The sequence below is a fragment of the Ursus arctos genome, unplaced genomic scaffold (genome assembly GCF_023065955.2).
Source record: "Ursus arctos isolate Adak ecotype North America unplaced genomic scaffold, UrsArc2.0 scaffold_16, whole genome shotgun sequence".
In the NCBI taxonomy this organism is placed as follows: Eukaryota; Metazoa; Chordata; class Mammalia; order Carnivora; family Ursidae; genus Ursus; species Ursus arctos.
In genome coordinates this window covers 22,106,834-22,132,454 of record NW_026622830.1, presented here as the reverse complement: position 1 = coordinate 22,132,454, position 25,621 = coordinate 22,106,834, and the positions used below count along the sequence as shown (strand labels likewise).

The window sequence follows — 25,621 nt, the reverse complement described above, 5'->3', positions numbered from 1 at the left end:
CACCGTGGCCCCACAGGGGTCACCGCTGCTCAGAAGGCAGCCTCCTCTCCTCAGCTCAGTCTCCAGGAAGTGAGAAGTCCAGGCCCCAGATACACACACACACCTGGGGCTGTTCTGAGCCCCCAGGTTGCTGAGGGTTATGACAGCTCTTTGTCACTCGTACATGGGCACGTATGGACTCAGGCCATATGCAGGCAGGTGGGTGGATGTGGGCCAGGAGTGGTTATTGAGGCAGTGAGAGCCTGGAAGGGGAGGACCCCTCCAGAGTGGCTGTGGGCAGAGCTGCCTGCCCACCCACCCACTCAGAGCTCACCAGCTTCCCAGCTGCCAGTGCCGCTGCCACCACTCCTCTCTCTCCCTCCCCCCTTCTGACCCAGATTCCACATTCCAGAAATAGCTCTGGCAGGTGACTGGCAGGCAGGGTCAGCTCCAGCTAGGATGGTGGGGAAAACAGCAGCTTGGCTATATATATATATATGTGCCCCTCCCAGCCAAAGGACCTACCTGGAAGGGGCCACAGGGGTGCCATCACCCCACAGTCAGCCCCATCCTGCCTCCTTTCACCCTCTGGGAAAGAGAAGAAGAAAGAACAAAGAAGACTCTCCCTCCCTCTCCCTCCCTCTGCCCAGCTCCCACTAGTGCGCATTCTCCTCTCCTCCCCCCTTTTGCCATCCCTTTCTTCCAGCTTCCCCTGCACTCTCTCCCACCATCTTAGCCTTTCAGTTTGCCTCCCTCAACCCTATTCCCCCCACAGCCCCCCACTTCCTCCCCTTCTGTGCCAGTTTCTGGCCATCCTCCCTCCCTAGCTTCCCCTTCTGTGTCTCTCCCACTCCCTCGGAACCACAGGGAGGCTGTAGCATCACCCAGGGGCACCCCCGCACCCCCCAGCTCCTGCCAACTGCCCTCTCTGCACCAGCACATGATTCCATGTGCATGTGTGTTCACATGCACACACACACACACACACACACCAGGTTACACACACGGGGGGGGGGGGGGGCAGGGAGGGCTCTCCCTGGCAGTCCTTGAAGCCCTAGGCTGAGCTGGGATAGGTTCCTGGCCTGGGATACAAGCTCGCTCCTTGCTCAGGATTCCTCTCTCCTGTGTCACTCTGGGGGTTTCCAGCCCCTCCCTATGCTTCAAATTCTCCATCAATTTCGTGAGGCTTGAGTTTGGGGACCTCCTTCCTCACCCAAATACCTCCCATCCAAGTCATCCTCTGAGTCCCTTTGTCCCCTCCCCTCTCCCCCAGAATGTTCCCAGTTTCTCCTCTGATTCACTCCCTCCTCCACAGAGGAGGGGAGGCTGACAAAATTCCAGTAAGCAGTCAACCCTCCGGTCAGCCTTGTTCCCCTGAAGCCCTCCCCCAGGCTTAGCTCTCCACAATCTCTGATTATTAGACTGTGGGCTCCTGTCAGATTGAACACTGCAGTTCCGAGTGTCAGGGCTGAGAGGAACCTCAAAGACCATCATGTCCTGAGATTGCAAATAGGCTTCAACTCCTGTGTCATCTCTGATCCCTAGAGCCCAAGACTGAAATTTAGTTAAGCAGAGAAGTGTGCTACCATCAACTGGTGATGTCTGCTGTGGCCAGAATATTTACACATATCTGACATTCCTGAGTTAACCCAGTTTAACCTCACATATGTATGCATATACACATGTGACAGAACTCTTTCAAAGAAATTACAGCCTAAAGAAGGTGAGTGTCAGGTCAAGGTCACCCAATTAGTAGGTCAGGGAGCTATTTCCCACCTGGGTCTGCTTGACTCCTAAGCCTTGAATCTCCCATTATGCTGTGGGCAGGGGAGCCATCCAGGGTCCTGGTAAAGAAGTGTGGCATGGTTGCAAGAGTTTCAGGGAAAATTATGTGGCAACCTGGCCAGGATGGGTTTGAGGTCCAGGCAAAGCAGTGAGGCCTGGGCAGGGGCCATAAAGTCAAAGCGTAATGAGAGGATTCAGGAGGCCTTCCCGGAATGAGCGATGAGGGTCAGAATTCCCTGTTGTACCTCTCTGCACAGAAGGCACTGAGCAGAGGGCAGCCTTCCTCCCAGGGCTCTACCAAGCCTTGGTCCAGAACATTCCTGGTTTAATCGAGTGCCTACTGTGCCCAGTGCACAAATCATCACCCTTCTAAACCGTTTTTAGGCAGACCCTTTGAGCCTTTTGGGGGAAATAATAACTGGGCTTAAGGACTGGTGGGCAGGCTATGAAGCCAGGATTGAGATTCTTGAACAAGGGGCATTTCTTACACCCTCAGATGTAGAGACTCCAAAGGAGGAGAGACTAAGGTACTTAAATGGAACCGTGGAGCTCCTACTAAGTAGTGGTTAAGGACGTGAGCCTTGCAATCAGTCTGCTGTTTCACTGGATAGATGTTTATTGATCACTTACGGTGGGCCAGGCCATGCTCATCAGGGACACATCAGTGAACAAAACAGAAACCCCTGCCTTCATGGAGAGTATATTCTGTTGGGGGGGGGGAGCAGACAAAACAATAAATAACACATATAAGCAAATCGTTCATCGGAAGATAGCCTAGAGCAGGGTAATTAGGGTAGACGTCCTTGAGAAACAGGTGTTTAAGCAAAGACTTGGAGGAAGCTGGGGAGGTGTGCCAGGCAGGGAAGAGAGGTCCTGGGGCAGGAGGATGCCTGGTGCGTTGGGGCAGGATCAGGGTTCCATGTGGCTGGGGCTGAGCAAGACTGAGCCTGGCTCATCCTTAGGGGTTTCTTGAATTTTTCTAAGTAAGTCAATTTAAAGATGAATGCTACCTGAATAGCACAGGTGTAGCATAGTGACTGTGAGGACAGAGTAAGCTAATACTTTCAAAGTGCTTATTAGCACAGTGTCTGGCATCAAAATGGCTCAATAATCCTCATTTTCTTTTGTTATTATGCCTTTATACAAAAATCGCTACAGTGATATCAGAAACACTGTATCATCTTAAGATTCTTTCCCCCATTTTACGTTTATTAAAGAAATGCGCAGAGAAGGTAAGGGACTGGCCTAAGTCACCCAGCAAGGAAGGTCAGGGAAGAGGAGCTGGGTCTGTGGATGGCCGACCTACAGCCTAGAGAGGTGAGGCTGTCAGGAAACAACTCTACCAGGACTAAATGAGGAGTGGGGGACTCGCAGGAGAGAAATGGGGAACAGGGAGGGCCACGAGACCTGAAGGGAATGATTTAGGCAGCGCCTACTGCACCTTGCCCTTCAGGGCACACTGAATGTGCTGGTTTTATTTTGCTGAGGAGGAATCGAAGGCTCAGGGAGGCTGAAAGAGCATCTCATACAAGGTCACACAGCCCTCCAAAGGGTGAGTCGGGACTCGAACCCAGTCGGGAGGACTCCCGTCTGAGGACAGTAAAGGGAGGATGGCAGCGAGGGGACAACTAGAAACACTTAGGACGTAGAGTCCATAGTACTTGAAGTGTAATTTGACCATGCAGGGCTGAAGAGACCAGCTGAGGAGACTTGCTTGCTGTGACCCTCAGTTTCCCCCGGTGACAGCGAGGTGTCGCCACCGTGAGCTAGTGCGAACTCGCACCGCTCCTCCCCCGGCACGGAGCATGCGTCCCGTTCCAGCTGGAACCGGTTTGGCGCGGCGGCTCGAGGGGCGGAGCTCCCGGTGCTCAGGCATGCGCGTGCCGACGTGGGCGCGCGCTCCCTCTCACCATCAGTCGGCCTGGGCGTGGGCTGGCTGACTGCGCCCAGCGCTTGCGCACCGGCCAAGCCGCGCGCGCGCGCGCCGGGCCATGTGCCGAGCGGGCCCTGCGCGTCCCCGCCGGCCCCGAGAGTCCCGGGAGGCGCGCGCGCGGGGCTGACGCGAGGGGCGGGGCGGGGCGGGGCCGGCGCGGGGCTTTAACACGGAGGCCCCGCCCCTCGGGCGTACAAAACCGGAGCCTTGGGCCGGGCCGCGTGAGGGAGGAGGGTGAGTGCCCGCCGCTGGCCGCAGCTGCCGCCAGCCTCGTCCGTCACTCCGTCCGTCTGTCCGGTCCACGCCGTCGCCGCCGCCTCCTCAGCCCGGACGCCCGGGGCCCGCCCAGCGCCGCCCGGAGCAGCCGCGGCCCCGCGAGGAGACGGGCGCCGCCCCCGCCCGGCCCTGCCCCCGCCCTCCTCCCTGTCTGTCCGTCCGTTCGTCCATCCGCCCGCTCGCGCTTCCGTCCTTCTGTCCGGCTGCCAGCCTTCGGGCTGGCCTCCCCGCTCCGCCCGCTTTGTCTCTCCCCGGCTCGCTGTCTCTTTGTCTCTGCCCTCGCGGTGCCTCACAGCCCCTCCCTCGCTCCCCGATCTCGGGTCCCCCTCAAAGCGCTTCTCTCATCCTGCGGAGCCTCCCTTTCTGGGCGCCCCCGTTACTCGGGACGCCCCCTCACGGTGTCCCCCATCTTTGGGGACCTTTTTTTCAGAACACCGCCCTCACTCCCCCACTGCTCCCCTCTGAGCTTCCTGCACATCCTTTGGGGTGTCCTTCCTCCCATCTGTACCCTCAAATCCCTGTGGTCTTGCCCCTTTCTTAGCCCTCATTTCCTTGAGGTTTTCCCTCTCAGTGCCCACCATACACGCTGGGACCTCCGAGATCCCTTGGGGTCTCCTTGGGACCCCCAAAAGCTCCCCAGCTCCCAGACTTCACCCCTCCCTGCCTTCCTTTGGTTTGTCTCCGTGCTTGTCGCTCCTTGTTCTCTCTCAGGCCTCCGTGGCCCCCCAATTCTGGGGGTCGGGGTCCCCCGCTTTGCTCTCCCTGCCTCTGCCCCCACATCTGTCTCAGTGGTCTCACCACTCAGTGGCTCTTGTGCTGAAGGCCCCCTTTGGAGCCTGCTCCTTTCCCCAGGGCTCTTGGCCCCCTTGCTTTCTCTGCCCCTGCCCCCTGTCTCCCCGGCTCTCTGCTCCCTTGTCTCTCCTTTTCCCCTTTTCTGTCTTTGCCGGTCTCTGGGTCTCTGACCCCCCTCTGGCCCTCATGGCTTTGTGTCTGGAGCTCTTGAAGCAATGTGAGTGGTGGGGTGTCCGGGTCGGGCCGGAGTCCGCCCGCAGGCTGGCCGCGGCGAGGCTCCATGGGGTTGGCGCTGGGGCTAGGGCTGGCGCTGGGGCAGGAGGCTCTGGAGCCTCCCAACAAAGGGGCAAGGAGGGAGGGGCCAGGCTGCCTGGCAGCGGTGGGAGTGGGGGGCCTTCTTGCTCTGAGGCTTCTGCTTTAGTTGCTTGAGTGTGTGGATGGTGCCACGACTGGACGTCCTGCCCGCTTGGTCCTGCATGGCCTGGCACTTTGTGATCGCTTGTGGGCAGGCCTGGGCTATTTTGGAGCTGGCAGGATGTGATATCACTTGGGTGTTTATTTAGACCCGGCTGGGGGTGGGGGCTGCGTTCTTGCCAACTTGAGTAATGAAATTTTGCAGGGGGGTGTGGCCTTTTAGGCAGCTGGGCTGTGGGGTTTGTGGCCAGAACTTTGCAGGCCATCAGACTGGCCAGGTGAACAAGGTTACTGTGCTGCTTTGGTCTTGCTGAGACTCAGGATGAGGGGAGAGAGGAGTTCTTAATCTGACCACCCTTGAGTATCTTGTTTGATGGTCTAAGAACTCTGGACCTTGATTCTGCCAATTTCAAGCTGTGTGAGACCCTCGACCTCTCCAAGCCTCAGTTTCTCCGTTTGTAATAAAAAAGGGAATATTTGTGCTTGTCTCACCAGGTTGTCATGAAGACCAAATGAAACGTCTGTAGACATGCTTTGTGAAGTGTTACTGTGTCTTTAAACTGAGCCCACAGAGGGAAAGCAGCTTGTCCAGGGTACACAGCTAGTTCATGGCAGAGCTAGGACAGGGATCCAGCCCCAGGATTCCCCATCCAGAGTTCTTTACCCTTTACACCTGCACTTCCAATGGGGCAGGGAGCAAGCTGTCTCTTATTTATGCCCTGATTCCTGGTTGCTCTTTGTCAGTTTGTAAAGATAGGCAGGTGTGCATAGCTGGATGTCTGTGCTGGGAGACAGTCGGATTTTCCATGTTCCATCCCATTGTTGTTTGAGGGTGGGCCCTGAGTGGCCAGTGGCACTTGGGAATAAGGTCGGTCAGTTTGTGGTTGTGAACCTGTGCTGCTTTTCCTGCTTTCCTGTAGAGTGGAGGAACAAAGGCCCCAGCTGGGAGAGGCTGCATAGATAGCTGGGCTCTGCCGTCAAGGAGTGTAAGATGTCCTAGAACTTTGGAGCAGGAGATCAGCAGTTGTAGCACCCTTGTCTTATGGATGAGGCCCAGAGAGGCCAGGGACTTACAGAGGGTTGAGCAAGGACTCTTGGTCCTGTTCCATCGCACTGCCTCTGAGGAGGTCACTGACAGGCTGGTGTCACTTTGCCCACTGGTGTATAATGACAATTTCCAACATCCATTGATCTTTGTGCTTGACACACTACTCGGACTACGTGCAATGGGTGGGGGGTGGGGGGAGGGGGGGTTGGTCCTTGGCCTGGAAGTAGGGGTTTGGGATTCTAGTCCCCACATCTTACCCACTCTCAGGGAGGCCACTTTCTCCTGGGTTTCAGCTTCCTTATCTGTAAAATGGAAACAAAAATATTTGTTGTAAAACTGATTCTGAAATCATAGAATCCCTAAAGAAATTCTGTGAAGCAGAATGCCAAGGTTCTATTCCTGGCTATGCTAAGACGCAGTGTGACTTCAGACAAGTGTCTCTCTCTCTCTGTATTTTTCTTTCTGAAAAATGAGGGAGCTGGATAGCATGGTCTCTTAGGTGCTTCCAGTCTGACGTTTGAGGATTCCAAGGTAACTCAAAGGCCACCAATTTGTACCTACATCTCATCTTACCTGTTAAAGGTGTGCTTGATCACAAAACAAGGGGGAGAATGTGTCGAATGCTGCAGGCTGGTGCTGATCATGCGCTGTAGGGTTTCATAGGAGAGAGGTGCTGTCTGGGAGAGAGGGTTCAGAGAAGCTTCCAGGAGGAGGCAGTGCTGGAGTTGGGCCTCTATACCAGGCATGTTCTGCCTCTAATACAAACTGTTACAGAGAGTAGAATTAATGTGGGCTTTAGAGCCATAAACACCTGATTTTTAATTGGTCTCCATCATTCATTCCCTGTGTAATCTTGGGCAAGTTACTTTCTTTGAGCTACAAGTCTCCTCATCTGGACTCAAGATAATCATATTTACACTACAGGATTGTGGTGAGGATTAAGTGAGATTATATATTTAAAAAATATCAAGTACACAGTAGGCACTTAATAAATATGAACTTTCATCTCCCAGTAATATCGGATCACTTTTTTCTTTGTGGGAGCAAGACAGACCCAGCTTCTCCCTGCCTCCCCCCACCCCCGTGCTGAGGTTCAGGTAACAAGGAAAGCACCTGACCGCTGTAGTAAATAATAGGAGTAATCCTCTAATCTCTCACTTGCTATGTGAGCCATTGTGTAATCTGTCAGGCGCTTTCCTGGCCATTGTTCCTCACAACAGTCCTGGGAGGAAGTCAGAAACCACTGGAGTTCTCTCTGCTTCACAGGTGAATGGTGAATAGGGGGCCTAGAGAGGCACAAGGACCTGCTCAGGGTCCCACAGCATGCCAGTGTCAGGTGGCCTTGAGCCCAGACCTCTTAACTTTTCTTCTCCCACAGCTTTTCTCCAGATGTATTGCTTCTGTCTGGTAGACTGTCCCTCAGGCCTCTTTCTCTGGGTCTGGCATCTATTCTGCAGGGAGGGTTTGCTTGACATTTCCTCAGCCTCTGAGCTCATCCCAAACTTCAGCGGGACTAGCTTGAGGCTGGGTGGGGACTGAGTCACCACCTTCACTGGCTTTCTCATCCAGAGCAGCAATCAGACACACCCAGAGGGCCAGAGACCGGCTGGTTGTAGGACAACAGCACGGCCGGCTTTTCCTCTCAGGAGCTCAGATTGGCTCAGGACTGTCTCTCCCTGGGCTTTTAGGAAAAGTCTGCAGTGGTGGCTCCCCAGGGGTCTGGAAGCATGAGCAACACTGAACAGCTGTTGGCTGGCGTTTCCTTCTCCAAGCCTTCATTTGTGCTGTACCCTCCCCCTGTGGTACCTTCTCTTCCCTTCGAGACGTGCCTTGTCAAATGCCAGCACCTCCTCCAGGAAGTCTCTGATTACTGCTCTCGAGGCAAACAGACTGTGAATTCTGTCCCAGGTCCATACTTGCTGAAAAGTGGTCACTTCACCGCTCCGTGCCTCAGTTTCCTAATATATGTAAAATTTAGGTTCCTTATCTTTGTAAAGTTTAGGTTCCTAGGCTCCATCCCTAGAGAGTCTCCTTTGGCAGGTCTGGGGGCAGGAATCAGCTTTTCAAGTTCGGCCCTCTGGAGGAGTCTGATGCTGAGAACCTGTGGGCTGCACTCTGGGAAGAGCTGAGCTGAGATTTTCCTGGGTTTGTATCACAGCTTGTCCCCACTGCATGACTTTGGATTGAGTCACTTTCTGCACCTCAGTTTTCTTTTGTCGTATTGGGGAGGAAATCCCTTCCTCACTGGTTGCCATGTGGATAAGAACTCCTGTAGTAAAGGCCTCTTGAGAAATGGGAACCTTGATGCTACACTGCCATTTACGGGATGTCTGGGACTGCGCTGGAAGATTCTGGCATGATTTCACTGTATTACTGCAGCAATCCCATGATGCGGATACCAATACTTTCCACATTTTACAGATGAGGAAACTGGCTCCTCCTCATCTTTGTTTTGGGCGGAGTTGGTTGTTTCCAGAAGCAAGTTACCCTTCCCTTGCTCAGCCCTGGCAGCTGACACGGTCAGACCTGGCCAGGGTGAGGGCTGTGGAATTGAACACCTGGGCATGCAATCCGGTCATCAACAGGAATTTAATGAGGTTGATGAGGTGTGCAGTCTGAGCGCCTCTCAGATTCCCAGATTTCCCAGTCCTGGCTGTGGCTGCCTCCTCTCCCTCAGGTTGTGTTGGAATCAGTTGGTTCCTCACCCATCCACTCCTGGGAACCAAGGCTCCTTTAAAGATAAATAATATCTGTATTCTGCGGCTAAAAGATTACTGTTTCTTGTGTCAGAGTGAGGAAGCAGGCCCAGGTAAGGGCAAGGACAGGGACGTGCCTAGGATCCCAAACCAAGACCATGTCAGAGCTGGGCAAGAACCATAGCCCTGCCTGCCCACCGAGGTCTCCATTTCTGTGCGTCACTGGCCTCTGGGTCACCCAGTGGAGAGTGGGAACACTGAGGTTTGGTTTGGCCAGTGTAGTTTCCTCACAGGACAAGAGAAGGAGAAGTCATCCCAAGTGTTTGGAGCTAGACTTGCCTCAGCCTGGAGCCAGTGGGCTCGGAAAGCACTTTCTGAGGCCTGCCCTCCCAGCCCTGGGCCAGGCTCTGAGAGGATGGGAAAGAACAGACAGGGCCTCTGCCCCTGGGAACTTATGGTCTGACAAGGGAGACAAGGCCTACAATTATGAGAGACTGTGTGACAGTCTGTAATTAAGCGTCTGCTGAGGAAAAGCATTGTTTGAGAAGGAAGAAGTGAGTGTGTGCCAGAGGAAACAAGAGCCCTCTTGAAGGGGGCTGGATTTGCAGAGACAGAGGGTGGGGCTGACATTCTAGGGAATGGTTTGTGCAAAGGCAGGAGTGCGGAGGCTGGAAGGTAAGCATGTATTTAGGGAAACCGTGAATAGACTAGTTTTGCTGATGCATCAGGACTCTGGATGAAAAATCCGGGAGGGGCCAGGAAGTTGTAGGCAACATTGAACATCAGCTGAAAAGCAGAGGCTTTGGGGAGCCATGGAAGGTTTTAGAGCAGGGGTAGCACAGCTGGAGATTTTTTTTTTTTTTTCCAGAAAGGTGAATCAGGCTGGGTGAATTGGAATGAATGAAAATGATGACAGGGAGGAAGCTTCACAAGCATCCAGATGAAAGAAGAGGGTGAGGTTTGGGTGGAGCCAGGAAAAGACAGTTGGGGTAGCAGAGGGTGTTGTGCTCCCTCAGGAGAGCCCATTCAGGGGCTTGGTGGGCCAGAGAGAAAGATGTTGGGTGTTGCTACTTTGGGGAGGAAATAACAGTCTGAGCAAATTGCTTGTACACCTGCTGTATGCCAGGCTCTCTGCCAGGGCCTCCATGGATGCTGTCAGAAATCCTTACACCAAGCCGGAGGCAAGTGGACTTACCATCCCCCTTTTACAGATAAGGAAAATGTGGCTCAGACCCAGGGCTGACTGTCTGCAAACCCTGACTCTTCCCACAGTTCAGCTCTGCTTCTTGGGAAGGAAACTCTTACTATGGGGGTCCCAGGAATAGTCTGAGCCTTCTTGTCCCTTGAATTGGGGGCACATAAATACATCCCCTAAAGCCTACAAGCCTTTACTTTCTAAAGATCTGGAAGGTTGGGACTGGGTGCCCGTTTAGAACTTCTTCAAGGTAGGAGAGTCGGAAGTGAGGGGCCTTCACATCATCAGTTTTACTCGCCAGGCTGTGAGCAGCCCTCAGAGTCAGACCTCATGTGTCTGGTCCAACAGCAGGCACATCCATGACTAGGTCCAGTGGGATTCTCAGCCAGCTCCCACCAGAGAGGGTGTTCCCTTACCCAGCCAGAGGAGTCAGCCACCCACAAAGGCAGGAAGGGACTTGTCCCAAGTTGTTGTTGGCACTGGAGAGCCAGGTGATGGAGCCCAGTTCCCATTTCCTGGGCTGCAGCCCGGGATACCTCCTGGGCAGAGAGGGGGGGAAGGGAACTGGTCCTTACCGAGTGGCTTCCATGGGAGGCTGCAGGGGTTCGTCCCAATGTGCGTGTAGGAAACTGATGGCTTGGCCAGTCTTTCTCCTCTATGTGTCCCCCTGAGCTGGGCCTTGGGTCAGGAGGCAAAGCCACCACGTGGCAGGCACAGCCTCTGAGCTCTGCTCACTGCCCCCCTTGTCTCCAGTAAACACCCCCAGGATCCATATGCCAGTCTACTTTGGCAAATGTTCTCTGAGCCCAACCGTATGCGAGATAGGATTGTAACTGCACCCCTCTTTTTCATACCAAAATCTAGACAGAGGTTTCAATGAGGGATTTTGTGCTCCTTTCGAACAGACACAGCCTGAGAAAATATTCTTCAGATATTGGAACAGTGGAGTAGAGCGGCCTGTGCTGCCCCTTTTGAGTGTAAAAATTCATTTGAATAATGCTTTACCATTTGTCCCATGCTTTCTCATAAATTTGGTCATATGCACATATATTCATTTTTTTATCTTATTTTCAGCAGTTCTGAGTCCTTAATATTTGTTTCGCCTATTTTTGATTTGCAAAGCACTTTTATCCACTTTATCTCAGTAGATCTTGTACAACTCTAGGAGGTCATTACTATGCTTGTCATCTTTGTTTTCCAGAAAGTGACTTGACCAAGGTCACTCTGGGATTCAGTGGCTGAGCTGCTCATTTATTCAACAAATATTGAAGTGCCTGCTGAGGGCCAGGCAATGAGCTGGCCCTGGCGCTACAGTGACAAGCAGAGCAGGCTTAGAGACTGAGTCACTCACCTCCCGGCGTTCACAGTATCAGTGAGATCCAGCCAGAACCTTCCGCAACAATCCTGACCTGCACACTGGGCCTTTCCTCTGCAGACCCCCGTAGTCTGGGCCTGTGGCGTAGATCTAGACTGTTGTCGCCTGTAAGCCCTCAGCCTAGAGCAACCAAGGCAACAGTCTCTGCAAACTGAACTTCAAAAGTGACAAAAGAGGTCTTCAGTAATGACTTAATTATTAACAAGAAGGTGAGGACGGGCATCTCAACAGAAGGCCATCTGCTCCTTCTCTTGGGGGAGCGGGGGTTTGGCGGGGAAAGTCGCCTGAGGGCTGCTATACCTAAGATCCTGGCCTGAATTTTCTCTAGCCTCCAAATATTTGATTACAGTCTGCACAGGTGTGGAGCCCTGTGGCCATGTGCTGAGCTGGGGACCCTCCCTCGCCTCCTTTAATATTAAATGAGATGAAATAAAGGCAGATCCTAGGATTTCTGGCCCAGCGCCCTCAGGTCCCATGAGTGGGAACCAAGTGTAAGAGAGGTAGGGACTTGCCAGCATCTCCCGTTGAGAGAAACAGTCCTTCCTCTTCCCCTGCCTTACCAGCCTGGCATAATTTCCCCACTGCTCCCTGTAGGAACGCTCAGCTGAACCTGTTCCACATTCAAAGCCCTCTTCAAATCCTCCTATAGCTTAAGGCCAAGTTTTTCCTGAGTCTTCTCTGACACTTTCCCCCCTGCCCAGAGCCCTGTAGTGTCCAGGCTGCCTCCATCTACTCTCAGAGGCTGGCCACCTGCTCTACAAGGTGAGAGTGGCAGCCTTTGAGGAGACTTCAAAATCCAGATGTCTGGGCCCTGCCCCCAGGAACTTTGATCCCTGAGCCATAGAGAGAAGTTTCTATGGGTAAGCATTTTGCTGGTATATAGAAATTACGTTTTTATTGAAAAAGCAATACATGTATGTGTTTAAACATTTCAAACTTTGTAGAAAAAAGCGCCCAGTGAAAAATGTTTCTCTTCCACCCTCCACTCCTGGAAAATCACCATGAACAGTCTTGATGTTTCCTTCCAGAAATACTCTTCATATGCAGCTGTGTCAATAACATCCTTTTTTATTACACAAATGGTGGCATATTCTCTCCCTATGGCCTACTGTTCTGTACTTTGTCTTCTTTTCACAAGTCTGCCTCTGTTGTGGACGGCGCACACGTCCATGGTCCCCTTTTCCATGACCGTGTGATAGCTCCGCCGATGGATGGAGCTCCCGTTGTTTGTCCAGTCCTCTCCGGGAGGACGTTTAGGTGGTTTCCAGCCTCGCTGCTGTGAGCAGTGCTGCAGCGAGCACCCTTCCCCATGCATACGTACGCAGGCGAGCCCGCGTGAAATTGTTGTTACAAAGAGTCTGTGCACCTAGCATTTTGTGAGATATTTTGAATTGTCTTCTTTTGCATTCTGAAAATGTGTATTTTTTTAAAAGTACCCTGCCTTCCCTAGATTCAAGTTCGTTTCCTTAGTTAAGAACAGACTATTCTAGGGGCGCCTGGGTGGCACAGCGGTTAAGCGCCTGCCTTCGGCTCAGGGCGTGATCCCGGCGTTATGGGATCAAGCCCCACATCAGGCTCCTCTGCTAGGAGCCTGCTTCTTCCTCTCCCACTCCCCCTGCTTGTGTTCCCTTTCTCGCTGGCTGTCTCTATCCTGTCAAATAAATAAATAAAATCTTTAAAAAAAAAAAAAAAAAAGAACAGACTATTCTAATTCAGCCCAGACAGGGGAAGAGGGTTGGCCAGTGTCATTCAGCAGTCCTCAGCCAGTGAAGTATTTCCAGAGGAAGGTGTAGATGAGAGGAAGTGAGGAGTGAAGGGAAGAACTGGGCTGGAGGGGACTCTGTTACAGGTACCTGCGGGACGTGTTGATGACTTGGTCTCCAGGGAGAAGCATCCCCACTCCCACACTGCATTCTCCTTCCTGCATTTCTCTCGGGCTGCACCTGCTGGCAACTGCAGGGCCAGTGAACTCATTCATTCAGCAAATATTTACTGAGCTCCTGAATCCCAGTGCACGCTGGGCCACTATGTCTCTGCCCTTCTCTGAGCCCCAGTGTTTTTCATCTGAAAAGTGGGGAGGTTCATCCATGCCTTTCTCATGTCACCAAGCTAGTGGGAAGATTGGGTAAACCAGTGGGGAACCCCCACAAAATAGATTATAGTGGTCTTAGCCAGACACTGTGCTGGGCACCCTGGAGTTGCAGAGTCTGAGGTTCATTCCAGTCCTGGGCAGGCTGCCGTCGGTCTTAGCAGATGGCCTGGTCTGCCCTCAGAGTAGGAATTTGGGGGCAGCCGTTGGTGGGTGTCTCCACTTGCTGTACCAGGACAGAGTCAGGCTCATGCTCATTTCCTCTGCCCCAGGCTGCTGGAACTCTCCAGCGCCTGCTCAGGATGAAGGTGATCAGACAACAGGTGAGGAAGAGGTGGTCAGGGAGGCCAGGAGGGTCCCCACACTGAGGCCAGTTGTGTCTCCTCCAAGCCAACAGGAGGGTCCTTTAGGGTCCCCCACAGGGCATTTCTGCAGCTCTCTTTCAGCCTTCAGTGGTGGTAGGGATGAGGAAGGAGAGAAGTTCTGTAATTTTTCTAGTTCAAAATGACTAGTTTAAAGTCACTGGCCTAGTTCCTCCCTCCCATTTAATCAGCGGGAAAGCTAAGGCCCAAAGTTGAGGACGTCCTCCTAGGTGAGTGGGCAGCCTTACTGTAATTAGAAGCCAGGGGTTCTACCCTCCTAGGCCTTACTTCTCCCCATCTTTCCCACGTCGTCCCAGTCTTTAGTTTCACTTTGGGGTTAAAAACCAAAGTGAAAGAGAAAGGCAAAGCGGAAGCAGCTGCTTCAGACCCAGCCCAGGCTGGGATTGGCCCTGGGGGACCCAGGCCGAGCTGGCCTCCCAGGAGGTGGGCAGGCCTCTTCTCCCTCTTGCTGTGTAGGCCTGGCAGGGGTGGGAGCCCGGTAGGGTCCCTTGGGAGAGGCGCCAGGCTTCAGACAGGCGGTGGTGTTTTGGCCTGCCGCTGTCTGGGAGACAGCCAGTCCGACGGGTTCCCCGGTAAAAGTCAGCCTCACCCGGGTGTGGCCACAGGTGAGGAGCTACTGCCTTTTAAACTCCCGTCCTTCCGGGGCAGGACTGAGCTGGGCCTATGCTGGCCTGGGGAAGAAATAAATCCTGGCTTCCCAAAACCAGCTTTCACAGAACAGTTCCACTCTCCCCGAAGGTAAGCGCCAGGGCTCTGTTTCCACTGTGAAGACTTTAAACTTTCGGTCACTGTGGGGTGGGCACTTACCTCAACTCCTGGCGGTTTCTTAAGGACCCAGGTGGGTCCTTTTTGCCCTTGGTTCCAGGCCCAGTCCCAAGAACTTGGAGAGGACAGGGGTTGGGGGAGCAGGAGCCATGGCTTCTTCCTGAGTTTTTAGATGACCTCAGGCAAGATCCTCTCCAGCTCAGGGCTTCAGATTCCCCATTTGTTTCTTGGCAGGAGGAGTTCCTTCTAGATCTGCTGTTCAGTTCAATCAGTTTTGGTCCCTTGGAAGCTAGCAGGTATCTTAACACCTGATTGGATTGGCCTGTGTATTTCAAAGATTAGATGTTGTCTCACTCGCTTAGGTCTTGAGTTCCTATTTCTCTGTGCTTTTTCTAAGAAAATTCTCAAATTTGCCAAAGCAGATACAGTATCAGTTTTGTTGCTTCAACAGATACAGTTTCTGTGTACCTCTCTTGTCTGTACAATCACAAGGTCCTCCCACACAGAGCCATTTTGGTTCAAGGCTGCTCCCTGAGGGCACGCACTGAGCCCAGGGTGGGTGATCGATCAGGTGGTCCTTGGTGAGGGACCGCATTGATGATCCACACCTGGCCACACCGCCGCTGTGGAATGCAAACAGCTGGCATTGATAAAGCCCGGCTGTTAGGCTGAGCCAGGCACTGGGGGAGGAGCCCACACCCCAGAGGTTTCGAGGACCTGTGGTCAGGAGCTTAGCTCTAGTGTCCTGTTGCTGGGGTTTAGATCCTCGGCCACCACCGAGAGCTGTGAGACCTTGGGAAGGTTCCTTAACTTCACTAGGCTTCAGTTTCTTCACTTGCAAAATAGAGATGATAATATTACTGGCATTAGTTTCAGCGTGAGGACAAGAGAAAAATGTGTGTAACGTACTGAGCACAGTATTTGGTACAGAAGAACCCCTGAAAAAATGTTAGCTGCTGCTATTGTATTGAAGGGGGGAGAGAAGACTTGAAATAGTTGAAGACTGTCCATGCCCCATGCCTGGAAAGATGTAGGTAGACTGGATGGGGTGTTTGGAGGGACATTGAGTTACTGTTTGCTAAGTGCAGGGCTCTGATGGGGACTCTGGAATGACTCAAGGCAGGCTTTCAAGAGGAGGTGGCTTTCAAAACCTTAGAAGCTGGGTAGGATCCAGGTGGATGGACATTTTGAGGGGAAGACACCCTGGGGTATGGACGTGCCCCGGGTAGGGGAGAGGAAGGTGCTGTGGGTTAGGGAGGGATGGCAGGAATTGGCTGCCCAGGGGCCAGGAGAGCCGAGATCAAACTAGAATTCCTGTCTCAGGCGCCGTTAGAGTCCATCAGGCACACAGGGCCGGGCACTCAGAGCCAGAGCTTGTCTCTGGAGGGTCATCACTCCTTGGGCCGGTTTCCTGCTGGCACCCATTATTGAGTGTGCTGTGAATAGATTTGTGAATTCTAGCCTCTCCTGGAACTTTCTTGCCTTCCCAGTCTTCCTATACTTCATGACATGGTATTGCTCTGCACAGGGGTGTGGTAGCGATCTGGAGGTGCTGCCTGCCTGGGGGCAGTTGTGGGCCAGGGTGGGGTAGGAGCTGCGGGGCTTGTCTGACAGCACCTATAAAAGCCAGCTAGGCCCCTGCAGTTTCTGCAAAGGGGGCACGCATAGTGCATAGAAACAGTCAGGGGAAGAGGGCTTGGGTTCATCCCAGCCAGTTCCTCCCTCCTCATCACCTGACCTCGGAACAGCCACCACCTCTCCTTCCAAACAGCCATTCCTGTGCTCAGAGAGCCAGGTGCTGAGCTGGGGGAGGGGAGGGAACAAGACACACTTGGTCTCTTTCCTCAAGGAGCTTCCGTCCAGCTTGGAGTCCCCATCCCAGCAGGTGACAAATACACGAGATACTGTCTGCTTGTGATAAGAGCCCTGAAGGAAACAAACAGATGCCGAGAGGGACCTATTCAGGCAAGATGGGGAGGGCATGTCCGGGAAGGTGAGGTGGCCAGTGGGAAAGAGTCAGTTAGGGCAGATTAGGAACAGCAGGGGGTCAGGACCCTCAGATGAAAAGTGTTTAGCATATTGCGGGAACAAGGAAAGGTTCCTATGTTATATCGAGTGGTCTGCAAGGTCAGGCAGGGCCTCATCCTCTCAGTGACCTTGTTTGCTCTGAAGCAAACAACTGCTTGCCCTGTAGGAGCCAGAGGTGTCAGTGGATTAAGAGGTGTTTTTGCTTTTGTTTTAAAATTAACATCAGAACTCCCAAATACTTACCTTCTCATTGGTTTTCATACTGATCCTAAATCATCAAGAAAAGGCTTCTTCAGCCCTCCCTATTATTGCTCACTTCCTCTCACATGCCTCCTCCCAGTTCACAAAGCTTTGTTGTTTCTGTTGGCAGTTTGTTGCAGGTTGCAGTTATTACTGCTGTTTTTAGAGGTGATGGAACGGAGAGGTTAAGTGACTGGCCAAAGTCACACAGCTTAATCAAGATTTGAAGTCTTGGTTCACTGTTCTTTTCTATTCTACCACACTACTGTGTAAGAAGGCCAGAGGAGAACTTCGTATTTCTTTTTAGCAAGGTTGCAATTCTAAAATGATCAGTTAAAAAATTTTTTGGTATAGAATGATATAATAGTAATTGTGTCCAGGCAATGGGATTAGAATGACCCCCCTCCATTTTCTATAGTTTGTTTTTTTTTTTTTTTTTTTTTTTTTAGTTTAAACTTTTTTAATTTCCACACACTCTCCCATCCAACTCCTTTCCAGGGTTCTGATACCAATACATGCATCGTTGTCCTTAAGGACCTCTGATCTTCCTTATTTTCTATTTGAATTGTTGTCCTTAAGGACCTCTGATCTTCCTTATTTTCTATTTGAATTGTTTCTTCTTATTTCTCTTTCCTGAATGTCAGAAAAGTGATTGCAGGGAGATTATAGATCAGCCCCTGCTCACAAACACATTTAACTCAAAGCAGAAATGTTTACAATTCATACCTATAGTAGTTCTAAATATTTTATTCTGTAACTTTTGGATTTGGGCTGTAAGACAGCAGTTTGATAATTGGGCTTATTTGTAAGGAATCCCTCAGAATCCTCACTAGCCCCCCCCCCCCTTTTTTAAGAGATTTGGGATAAAATGCACATAAGAGTTTACCATCTTACCTGTTCTGAAGTGTACAGTTCGGTGGCAGTAAGTACCCTCACATTGTTTCACCACCTCCATCTCCAGAACTCTTTGCATCTTGCAAAAACTGGAACTCTTCACCCATTAAACAATAGCTCCCCGTTCCTCCCTGCCCCCAGCCCCTGGCAACCACCATTCTACTTTGTCTCTTGGATTCGACTCCTCCACATGCCTCATTCATAAGCCCATCTTAAGAGGATGTATTTGAAAAGGGGGTTATGTGATATCTCTGAACAATGAAGTCTTTGGGTGGTGATTAATTTTCCCATTTAATGCACACTGCAGCTCACAGCTTCATGTGACCGCGTTCCCGCACAGTTCACAGACTGATCGTCTCCTGGGAGGGCTTTTCTCCACAGAGGTAGCCTTGGTTCCAAGGCCTGTGGTGGCTGCGCGGAGCCTGGCCACAGTCGCCGTGTGGAGGCGGGATAATAGGATGGGGAAGACTGTGGATGTAATCCTAGGACCCAGGCACAGTTCCTCAGTTAGCTGCTTCCCTGCTGTGGGATTTGGGCCAAGTCCCTCCACCTCTCTGAGCCTCGTGTTCCTCCTCTGAGAAATGGGACAATACTTCCTGTTATGTGGACAACCCCAAATCAGTGAGATAGGTCATGGACTCCCCTTGGCAGTCTTGAGGATCCTAGCACAGTGTTCGATTGTGATTAAATGCATCCTAGCACAGTGTTCGATTGTGATTAAATGCAAGGGAAATGGGACTCCTCATCCCCATGTTACGGAAGCAGCAGAGACTTAGAAGCAGCGTGACTGGCCTGAGGTCATTCAGCACTTCGGCGTCGACCCTGAGCTGAACCCCGGCCACCCTCAGTCACCAGCCGCAGCTGCTGCGGGTTCCTCATTGGTCACTCTTTTGAAGGGTAGAAGACTGTGAAACAGTTACTTTCCCATCTTACTGGATTTGAAACATTGCCCAAGAAACTCTCTTGTTGGTGGGCCTGCTGGGGAGGACGCAGGGTGCAGATTTTGACGGGGAGTCAAGGAGCGTGATTCTGCATCATGGGACTAGAGTCCTAAAGCATTTCTGCGGTGATCATCTTGCCCAGGGACAACACAAACCTTGCACTTCGCACTTACCTCCCATGCTAGCTTGGCAAACAACATCAGTCAATCCCTAGCACCCCCCTGAGCCCGGACACAGCTCCAGGATCCTTCTTACCACAGGCAGGTGCTGCCAGTCACCCAGAAATAGCACACCCACTGGTGCCATCTCCAACCTAATACAGTCCCTGGCTTTTATAGACAGGTGGCAGTCCTGGGAGGGGAAGGGACTGTTTTAGGGGCAGGTGATGTCACAGGTCTCTTTGTGAGAGTGGAAAGGGGTCCTTTGGCAGGACAGCCCAGAGCCTGGGGAGGTGTGATGAGTATGCTTGCAAAAACATCGCGGCACAGCAGCTCCCAGAGGGGTAGAAGTTGTCGAGGTAAAGTCCACTTTCTTCAGGTGCTCTTTGGGGTGCTGGCTTGGGCTGGAGGTCTTTGTGGAGGTGTACTCTCGACCAGTGGGAGGAAACCAAACTTGTCTTTCTACAGTGGCTTCTAAGCTTTGAAGAAATGTGTGTGTGGTCTTGCTTGTCAGTGAGCTTGTGAGACTGGATGCTATGAAGGTTGGGTTCTGGATATTGAAACCTATAGGGTTTGCACTCAGCAGATAGAACGTGACTTGCTGTGTGACACTGAGCAAGTCCCTCAACCTCTCTGAGCCTCCATTTCCTCAACAGCGCAGGGGGAGATGGTGAACACATCTCCTGAGGGGATCAAATATAAGACGCAGGTGTAAGGACCTCGGACAGTGACTGGGCCACTGCAGTAGCCACCGATTCCTGAGCAGACCCTAAACACCGGTAATTATGACTGTTAGCCGCTAATCACCTACTTCGTACACTGTGCCCTTGTGGGGGTTAGGGCAGGGAGGTTGGTGACCTTCACTTGGGTGGGTGTTCTTTCCAAGAGGTCTCCCCAGATGTCATCATATTGCACTTTCAGAGGCAGTTGGGAAAAAACTGAGTAGGGACGGGTCCGGGGGCGTGAGGAGGAAGCCTGTAGTCACGACGTGTCCCAGCGCCTCTGTCTTCTGCTTGCCAAGTCACTTCTTACAGATTCTTTTCTACTTGCTGCGTCCTTACAGTCTTCTTCCGGGGGAAGGCCCTGTAGGCCTATACCACTTTTGGGGCAAAGTCAAAAGAAGGGTCCTATCTCCTAAGTATCGGAGACATTTGCCTGGATACCCCTCCTGGGCTGGAGACAGGGTTACAGGGGTTGAAACCACACAGTCACTGCCTTCAGGGGCCTCAGGGTCTAAAAGGAGAAGCAGAAAAGCAAACAGGTCTATAAAACAGTGTGGTGGCAAGAGCCTGGAGCACATCTAAACATGGGGCATTGACCAGCGAGGGAGCCAGTCAGGGAAGGCTTCTTGGAGGGAGTCATGCCGAAACTGAGATCTGGAGGAGGCAGCGGAATTAGGGAGGAGGTAGGGTGCTGCAGGCAAGGAGCAGCCACTGCAAAGGCCTGGAAGCTGAGAATGTGATGTGTTGGCATGAAGAGGGTGGTGGGGAGAGAGAGGAGCTCGGCAAGGCAGGGACACTGGTGGTCACGAACCAAAAATATCAGACGGTGACATGTGGCACGGAGGGGTGGACGGCTGTGGGTCCTCACAAGGGCGCCGAACCTGCCTGCCCTAGCCCTTGACTTGTGGAGTGCCTTGGCGGGGCTGGGATGGAGCAACGGCTGCGTGGGACCCCACCAGGCCCTTTCCCACCCGTCTTCTCGAGACACTCACCGTAGTCCTAGGGCAGGGGGCAGGGCAAGCAGCTATCGTTGGCATGTTATGGAAGAGAGAAACTGAGGCCCAGGAGCCTGAGTGCAGAGGCAGTGCTCAGAAGCAGTAGCAAGTGTTATCGGATCTCCTGAGGATGGGCTTATCATCTCAGGTGGGGGCTCTGTGCTGCCAGACTTCCCGGAGGAAGGCATTTTAAGCCCCGTCTGTACCGAGGCCCTGGTGTTAGTCCTCACATCATTTCCTATGTAGCTGGGCTGAGTGAACATTCCCCTCTGTCTTTTTTGCTTGTTGATAATAATTCTCTGGATGAAAAAAAAAAGTTTGTGGAGTATGAATGTCACACACACACACACACACACACACACAGAAATGATGCCTGATGTCACATCCAGAACTGGGTGTGAAGTAGGAAGGCAAAGAAAGAACAGACCACTCAGGCTTGGATGGAATCCGAAGGGTCACACCCATGAGGGCTTGTGTCTTCTCCCAGCAGCCATCATGCCCGTGTCTAGCCTCGCTGAACCCTCCTGGGCAGCTCTGCCCTTTAGAAAGTGCCTCCTTATAATGCGAAATCTGTTTCCCCTTAACAACCTCACCATCCTGTCCCCACTCGGGTTGTAGTGTCAGGACTTGGAGCACATGTGTATGCGACAGTCTTCCAGGTATTTGAAGACAGTAGCCCTGCTTTTCTGAATTGGCTTTCTTTTCCAGAACACTGTCCCAGGCTCTCCAAGCCCTCTCATGTTGAACTAGGCGTGACTCATGGTACACATGTATCACACTCCATTTGTGGCAGATCTCTGACAGACAGCACTCATCAGTCACAGCGTTCTTGATCAGTCCGCCCCAGCTTTCTCAGGCAGTGCTCCCTGTGGCGGTGCTCCATGTTGCTCCACCCAGCAATGGAGGCATTTCCTTGCCACCTCGGCATTCTGCTGTGAGCTTGCTCAGCACAAGGACTTACTCATCCTGGATCCTGCTGCCTGCCCAGGACCCAGTGTGTGGCTTCCCTGCTGTAAAATAGGCATTTGTCATAACGGGATGGATTTGAGACTTCTGCCCATGCGGACTGCCTTCTTCTCGGTGGGCTCCAGTTGGGCAATGCCTCTTGTCCAGAGTCACCAGCATTACCCACAGCATCATCCCGAGTTCGGTGGGCGCTACTCCCCCGGTCCTGTACCTTTCCTGTCAGCGCAGCCTCAGGCCATGTCTGTGGTCAGCAGGAGTTGCTGAGGCATTTTCCCACATGTGCTGCTTTCTTATGTAATGGTCTAACTTGGGATCCAAACTCAAAATCTTAATATAAGCTCTGAGGACTGGGTCCTCTCCCTTCTTATGTCTCTGTCTCCGGGCCTGACACCAAGGCAGGCAGCAGTGCCAGTGCTGACCTGACCTGAACCCAAGGTTTTCCCCATTCAGTTCCATCCTGTTTGTTTCATCCTATCTCTCAGCAGCCCAGGCTTCTTGGCTCCTGATCTTGTCACCTGATATGCCACCTGTCACTATAGGCACAGTGAATGAGCCCGTTAACACCTTTTTTCTATTCTGGGATCCTCTCAGTCATTCAGAATGATGGAAGAGGCCAGCAATTCCGGAGCACAGGGCCTGGCAGTGTCTGGCTCTGGACACAGGGACCTGTGACTGCACATAAAAAGTCAGGCTTTTGTGACCCATCACCAGGGTTTGACGTCAGCCTTCCAGAAGTGAGGGTGGTTTTTTTTTAAGGCTCTTTCTAAGGAGTAGTTCCAAGACTGGGCTCCTGAGACCTTTGAAAGGCAGCAATGAGGTCCACATGCTGAGCCAGTATTTGAAAAGCCAAATCTTGGATTCTCCACACCCCACTCCCCACAACTCCCCACCGGGCCAGACAAGGGGCTGCACACATCAGGTTTTTACGGGGACTGGAGCCACAGCCCGCAGAACTCTGGAGAGTGTCTGCTCCGCAGCACCCCCTCCTAGTGGTTATAACTTCGACATACAACGAGAAAGCCAGGATTCAGTAACTGCGGCTTGGAAGCTGGCATCGCTTTAAAGCTCAGACTCCCAGGGGTGGTGGTAATGGGTGTCCTGGGGGGTAGGGCAGGGGCCCCTGAGCAGAGCTGCTGGCAAAGCAGACTCTGCAGGCAGGTCTCAGAGGATAAATAAGATGGTGTTTGTGGCAGATTCCAACACAGAATGGACAAGGAGGGGGCACCTGGCTGGCTCAGTTGGTAGAGTGTGATCTTGGATTTGTAAGTTCAAGCCCCACATTGGGTGTAGAGCTTGCTTAAATATAAAATCTTAAGAAAAAAAGAAAAGGAATGGGGGAGGAGTGAATGTTGCCTGACAGGTTGCTTACCGGCTACTGTTACAGTAATGGTAGAAATGGATTTTGAGGACAGCATGCTATTTGGGGTCCCCCCGGTCAGGGGCTGGAGGAGGTAGGGCTGCCTCCCTGAATGCCTTGGAGCTGGTGGTCCCCAAGTTGGGAACCTAAAGGCATCTTCCTTTCTCAGTCTGGGGGGAAGAGGGGACACACCCACACTCAGAGCCCCAGGCAAGGGTCCCTGCTCTGCCACCGATCAGCAGAGAACACATGTGCCTTTGTGATGCAGTCTCCTTCTTTGTACTATGAGGAGGTTGAAGTCATGTGGTGGGTCTCAGGGTATCGTGTGGGAATTCCATATGGAGAGAAAAAGGAAAAGGGGAGCCGCTCTGAGGGACCTAGAGTGGGATGGGAAGTCAAAAAAGCCTTCCTCAGTTCCCCCTGGGGGCCATCAGAACCTGGTCTGAAAATTACTGGCATTATTATCTCCTCGGACCCTGGAATTTGGAGGCTCCACCACCTCATTTCCAATCCCAGCACCCCTTCAACCAGCTGTGTGATCTGGGAGAGGTAGCCTCACTTCTCTGAGCTTTACTTTGAATCTGTCATGAGAGCCAGGCTGGGGAAATCCTGGGCAACTGGGGAACCCATGTCAAGGGTTCTGATTTCTGGTGAGAGGGCCAGAGTGTCTGGGACCACACACCTGGAGGAGAAGGGCCTGAGGAAGGGCCGTGGGCAGCAGTGGTCACAGACTGGGGTGGGGGCCACCTTTTCCTTCCACGTGCTAGGGTTCTGGTCCAGGGGGCACCAGGCCTCTGCCCCCATGGGCAGCAGAGCCAAAGGCTGCCACTTTCTAACTTAGGAAATCGTCAAACCTTGCTTGAGGACCCCAGGAACGGAAGCCTGTCTAGGTCCCGCCTGGGGAACTGGCCTGGCCAAGATCTCAGCCAGGCCCTGCTAGGTGGCACCAAACTCCAGCGGTGGGCAGTGTGGTGTAGTAGTAGCTGCGAGCCCTGGCTCTGGAATCAAGAAGGCTGAACTCGGATCCTGGCTTTTCCACCTCGGGTTGCTCACTTCTCTCTGAGCTTCACTGTTTTCCTCTTTGAAACGGGGGTGGTAGGCCTGGTAGAGAGGTGATGAGCTGAAACCTTTGAAGTGCTTCATGCTAGGCCAACTCATGGCCACCCTCAGCCAGGGGAGACTGGAGCTTGTGAAGTCTCCTGACCCGCAGCTTTCCGTCCTGGAGACCCAGCAGCCCTGAACTCTGGCTCCACCCGGAGGGCATTGCTTCACCCTTCCTCTAGCCCCTCTAGCCTGAACGTGTCAGGACAGAACCCTCTTACACCCTTGTCCCCAGCTGGGGCGCGAACAGTGCTTCTAAGGAGCAGGAGCAGCTGTTTCGGGGTGGGGGGGGGGAGGGTGTGTGCAACCAAGCAGGTCCCTCAGGCAGCTGCTCCAGGCCCAGGAAGGGGGTGGCCATCTGCACTCCGGACCCTGTCCTCTCCCACCACCTGTGCCCTGGTGCCAAGAACCTGAAACCAGACCTGGCCTGCCAACCAGAAGGGGCTTTCTCTGCTTTCACCCAGCCAGACCTGAGACACCACCAGAAGTCCCTCTTGGCTGCCTTAATTTCAAGGTTCCCAGGGGTGTCCTGCCTTTCCAAGGAGGAGGCTCTTACAGACGGTCTTCCTGGGAGTGGGGCGGGGGGTGGGGGGGCTAGAGCGCCAGAAAAAGCAAGGAGGTCTGAGGACCGCTGCTCCAGCAGTCGCAGAGCTTTGTGCCACATTAGGTGGCAGGTACCTGCACAGTGTTTTTTAAAACTTCACTGAACTCCTTCTGTTTAAAAATATGAGCGTTTTATTAATTTTTTAAGTCCAGATTTCTGACTTCTGTCACCCAGGTCTCCAATGGCAACTATGGACCTGAGGGGTTAGATAACCAGTCTCCTGTAGACATCTGAACTTGTGACCCCCATTTAAGGTCAGTCTGCTTAGTTTACAGCTGGGGAAACTAAGGCCCAGAAAGGATCAGGCCCTGTGCTAGGTACACTGCCCACCGTGTCCAGCGTTGAGTTTAGAACCTGGCACCTTGGCCTCACAGAACAGAGCTTTTCTACACTGCCACTCCTCAAAGTGAAAAGCGTGCTCCCTTGACTATAAAACATCAGTGATAATTATCTGCCCTCCCAGGCCTGTGTCTGGAATGACATAGCACCTGGCCAGGACTCATTCAGTAATGATTCTTTTAAATCTGAACTTGTGATACCTCTTGCCTGGAAAATGTTGCTGGAAGCACTGCTTACTTTCCTCTCTCTGCCAACTTTTAGGAATGGTTATTTTCAAATAACCTTAGGGTTTATTGAACCCTAGGGTTTATTGAACATTCCCGCAGCCTCATTGCTCAACTTCAAGCAGCGTTGAACTCAAGGCTTTACCGCCCACCAGACTGTGTTCCTGTAGCGTGCGTGCATGCGTGTGTGTGTGTGTGCGTGCATGTGTTTTGGGACTGACCTAAAAGGAGCTCAAAGCCCTGGCCCTGGGCATTGGATTCCAACTCGGACTCAGGAGTAGATCATTCTGCTTCCTTGAATCTCAGTTTGCCCAACTGTCAA

The 25,621-nt window shown here is 52.6% G+C and overlaps 1 protein-coding gene across 8 annotated transcripts in view; it reads left to right on the top strand.

Moving 5' to 3' along the window:
- Nucleotides 1-25,621, top strand: part of DLGAP4 (DLG associated protein 4) — an 82,186-nt gene that overhangs the window by 15,724 nt on the left and 40,841 nt on the right. The window contains exons 1-2 of one of the 8 annotated variants that reach the window (XM_057312544.1): nt 3,915-3,931; nt 19,648-19,770. The exons of 2 other annotated variants lie outside the window; for them this stretch is intronic. Coding sequence is in view for 1 of the 6 variants with exons in the window: in XM_026503426.4 (XP_026359211.1) it covers nt 4,952-4,982 (31 nt within the window). In the remaining 5 variants the exon portion in view is untranslated. Of the gene's footprint in view, nt 1-3,914; nt 3,932-4,104; nt 4,983-14,480; nt 14,704-17,426; nt 19,771-24,770; nt 24,991-25,621 lie in introns of those variants that run through there. 5 more of the 8 variants (XM_048222116.2, XM_026503426.4, XM_048222118.2 and 2 more) reach the window with 5 other exon arrangements.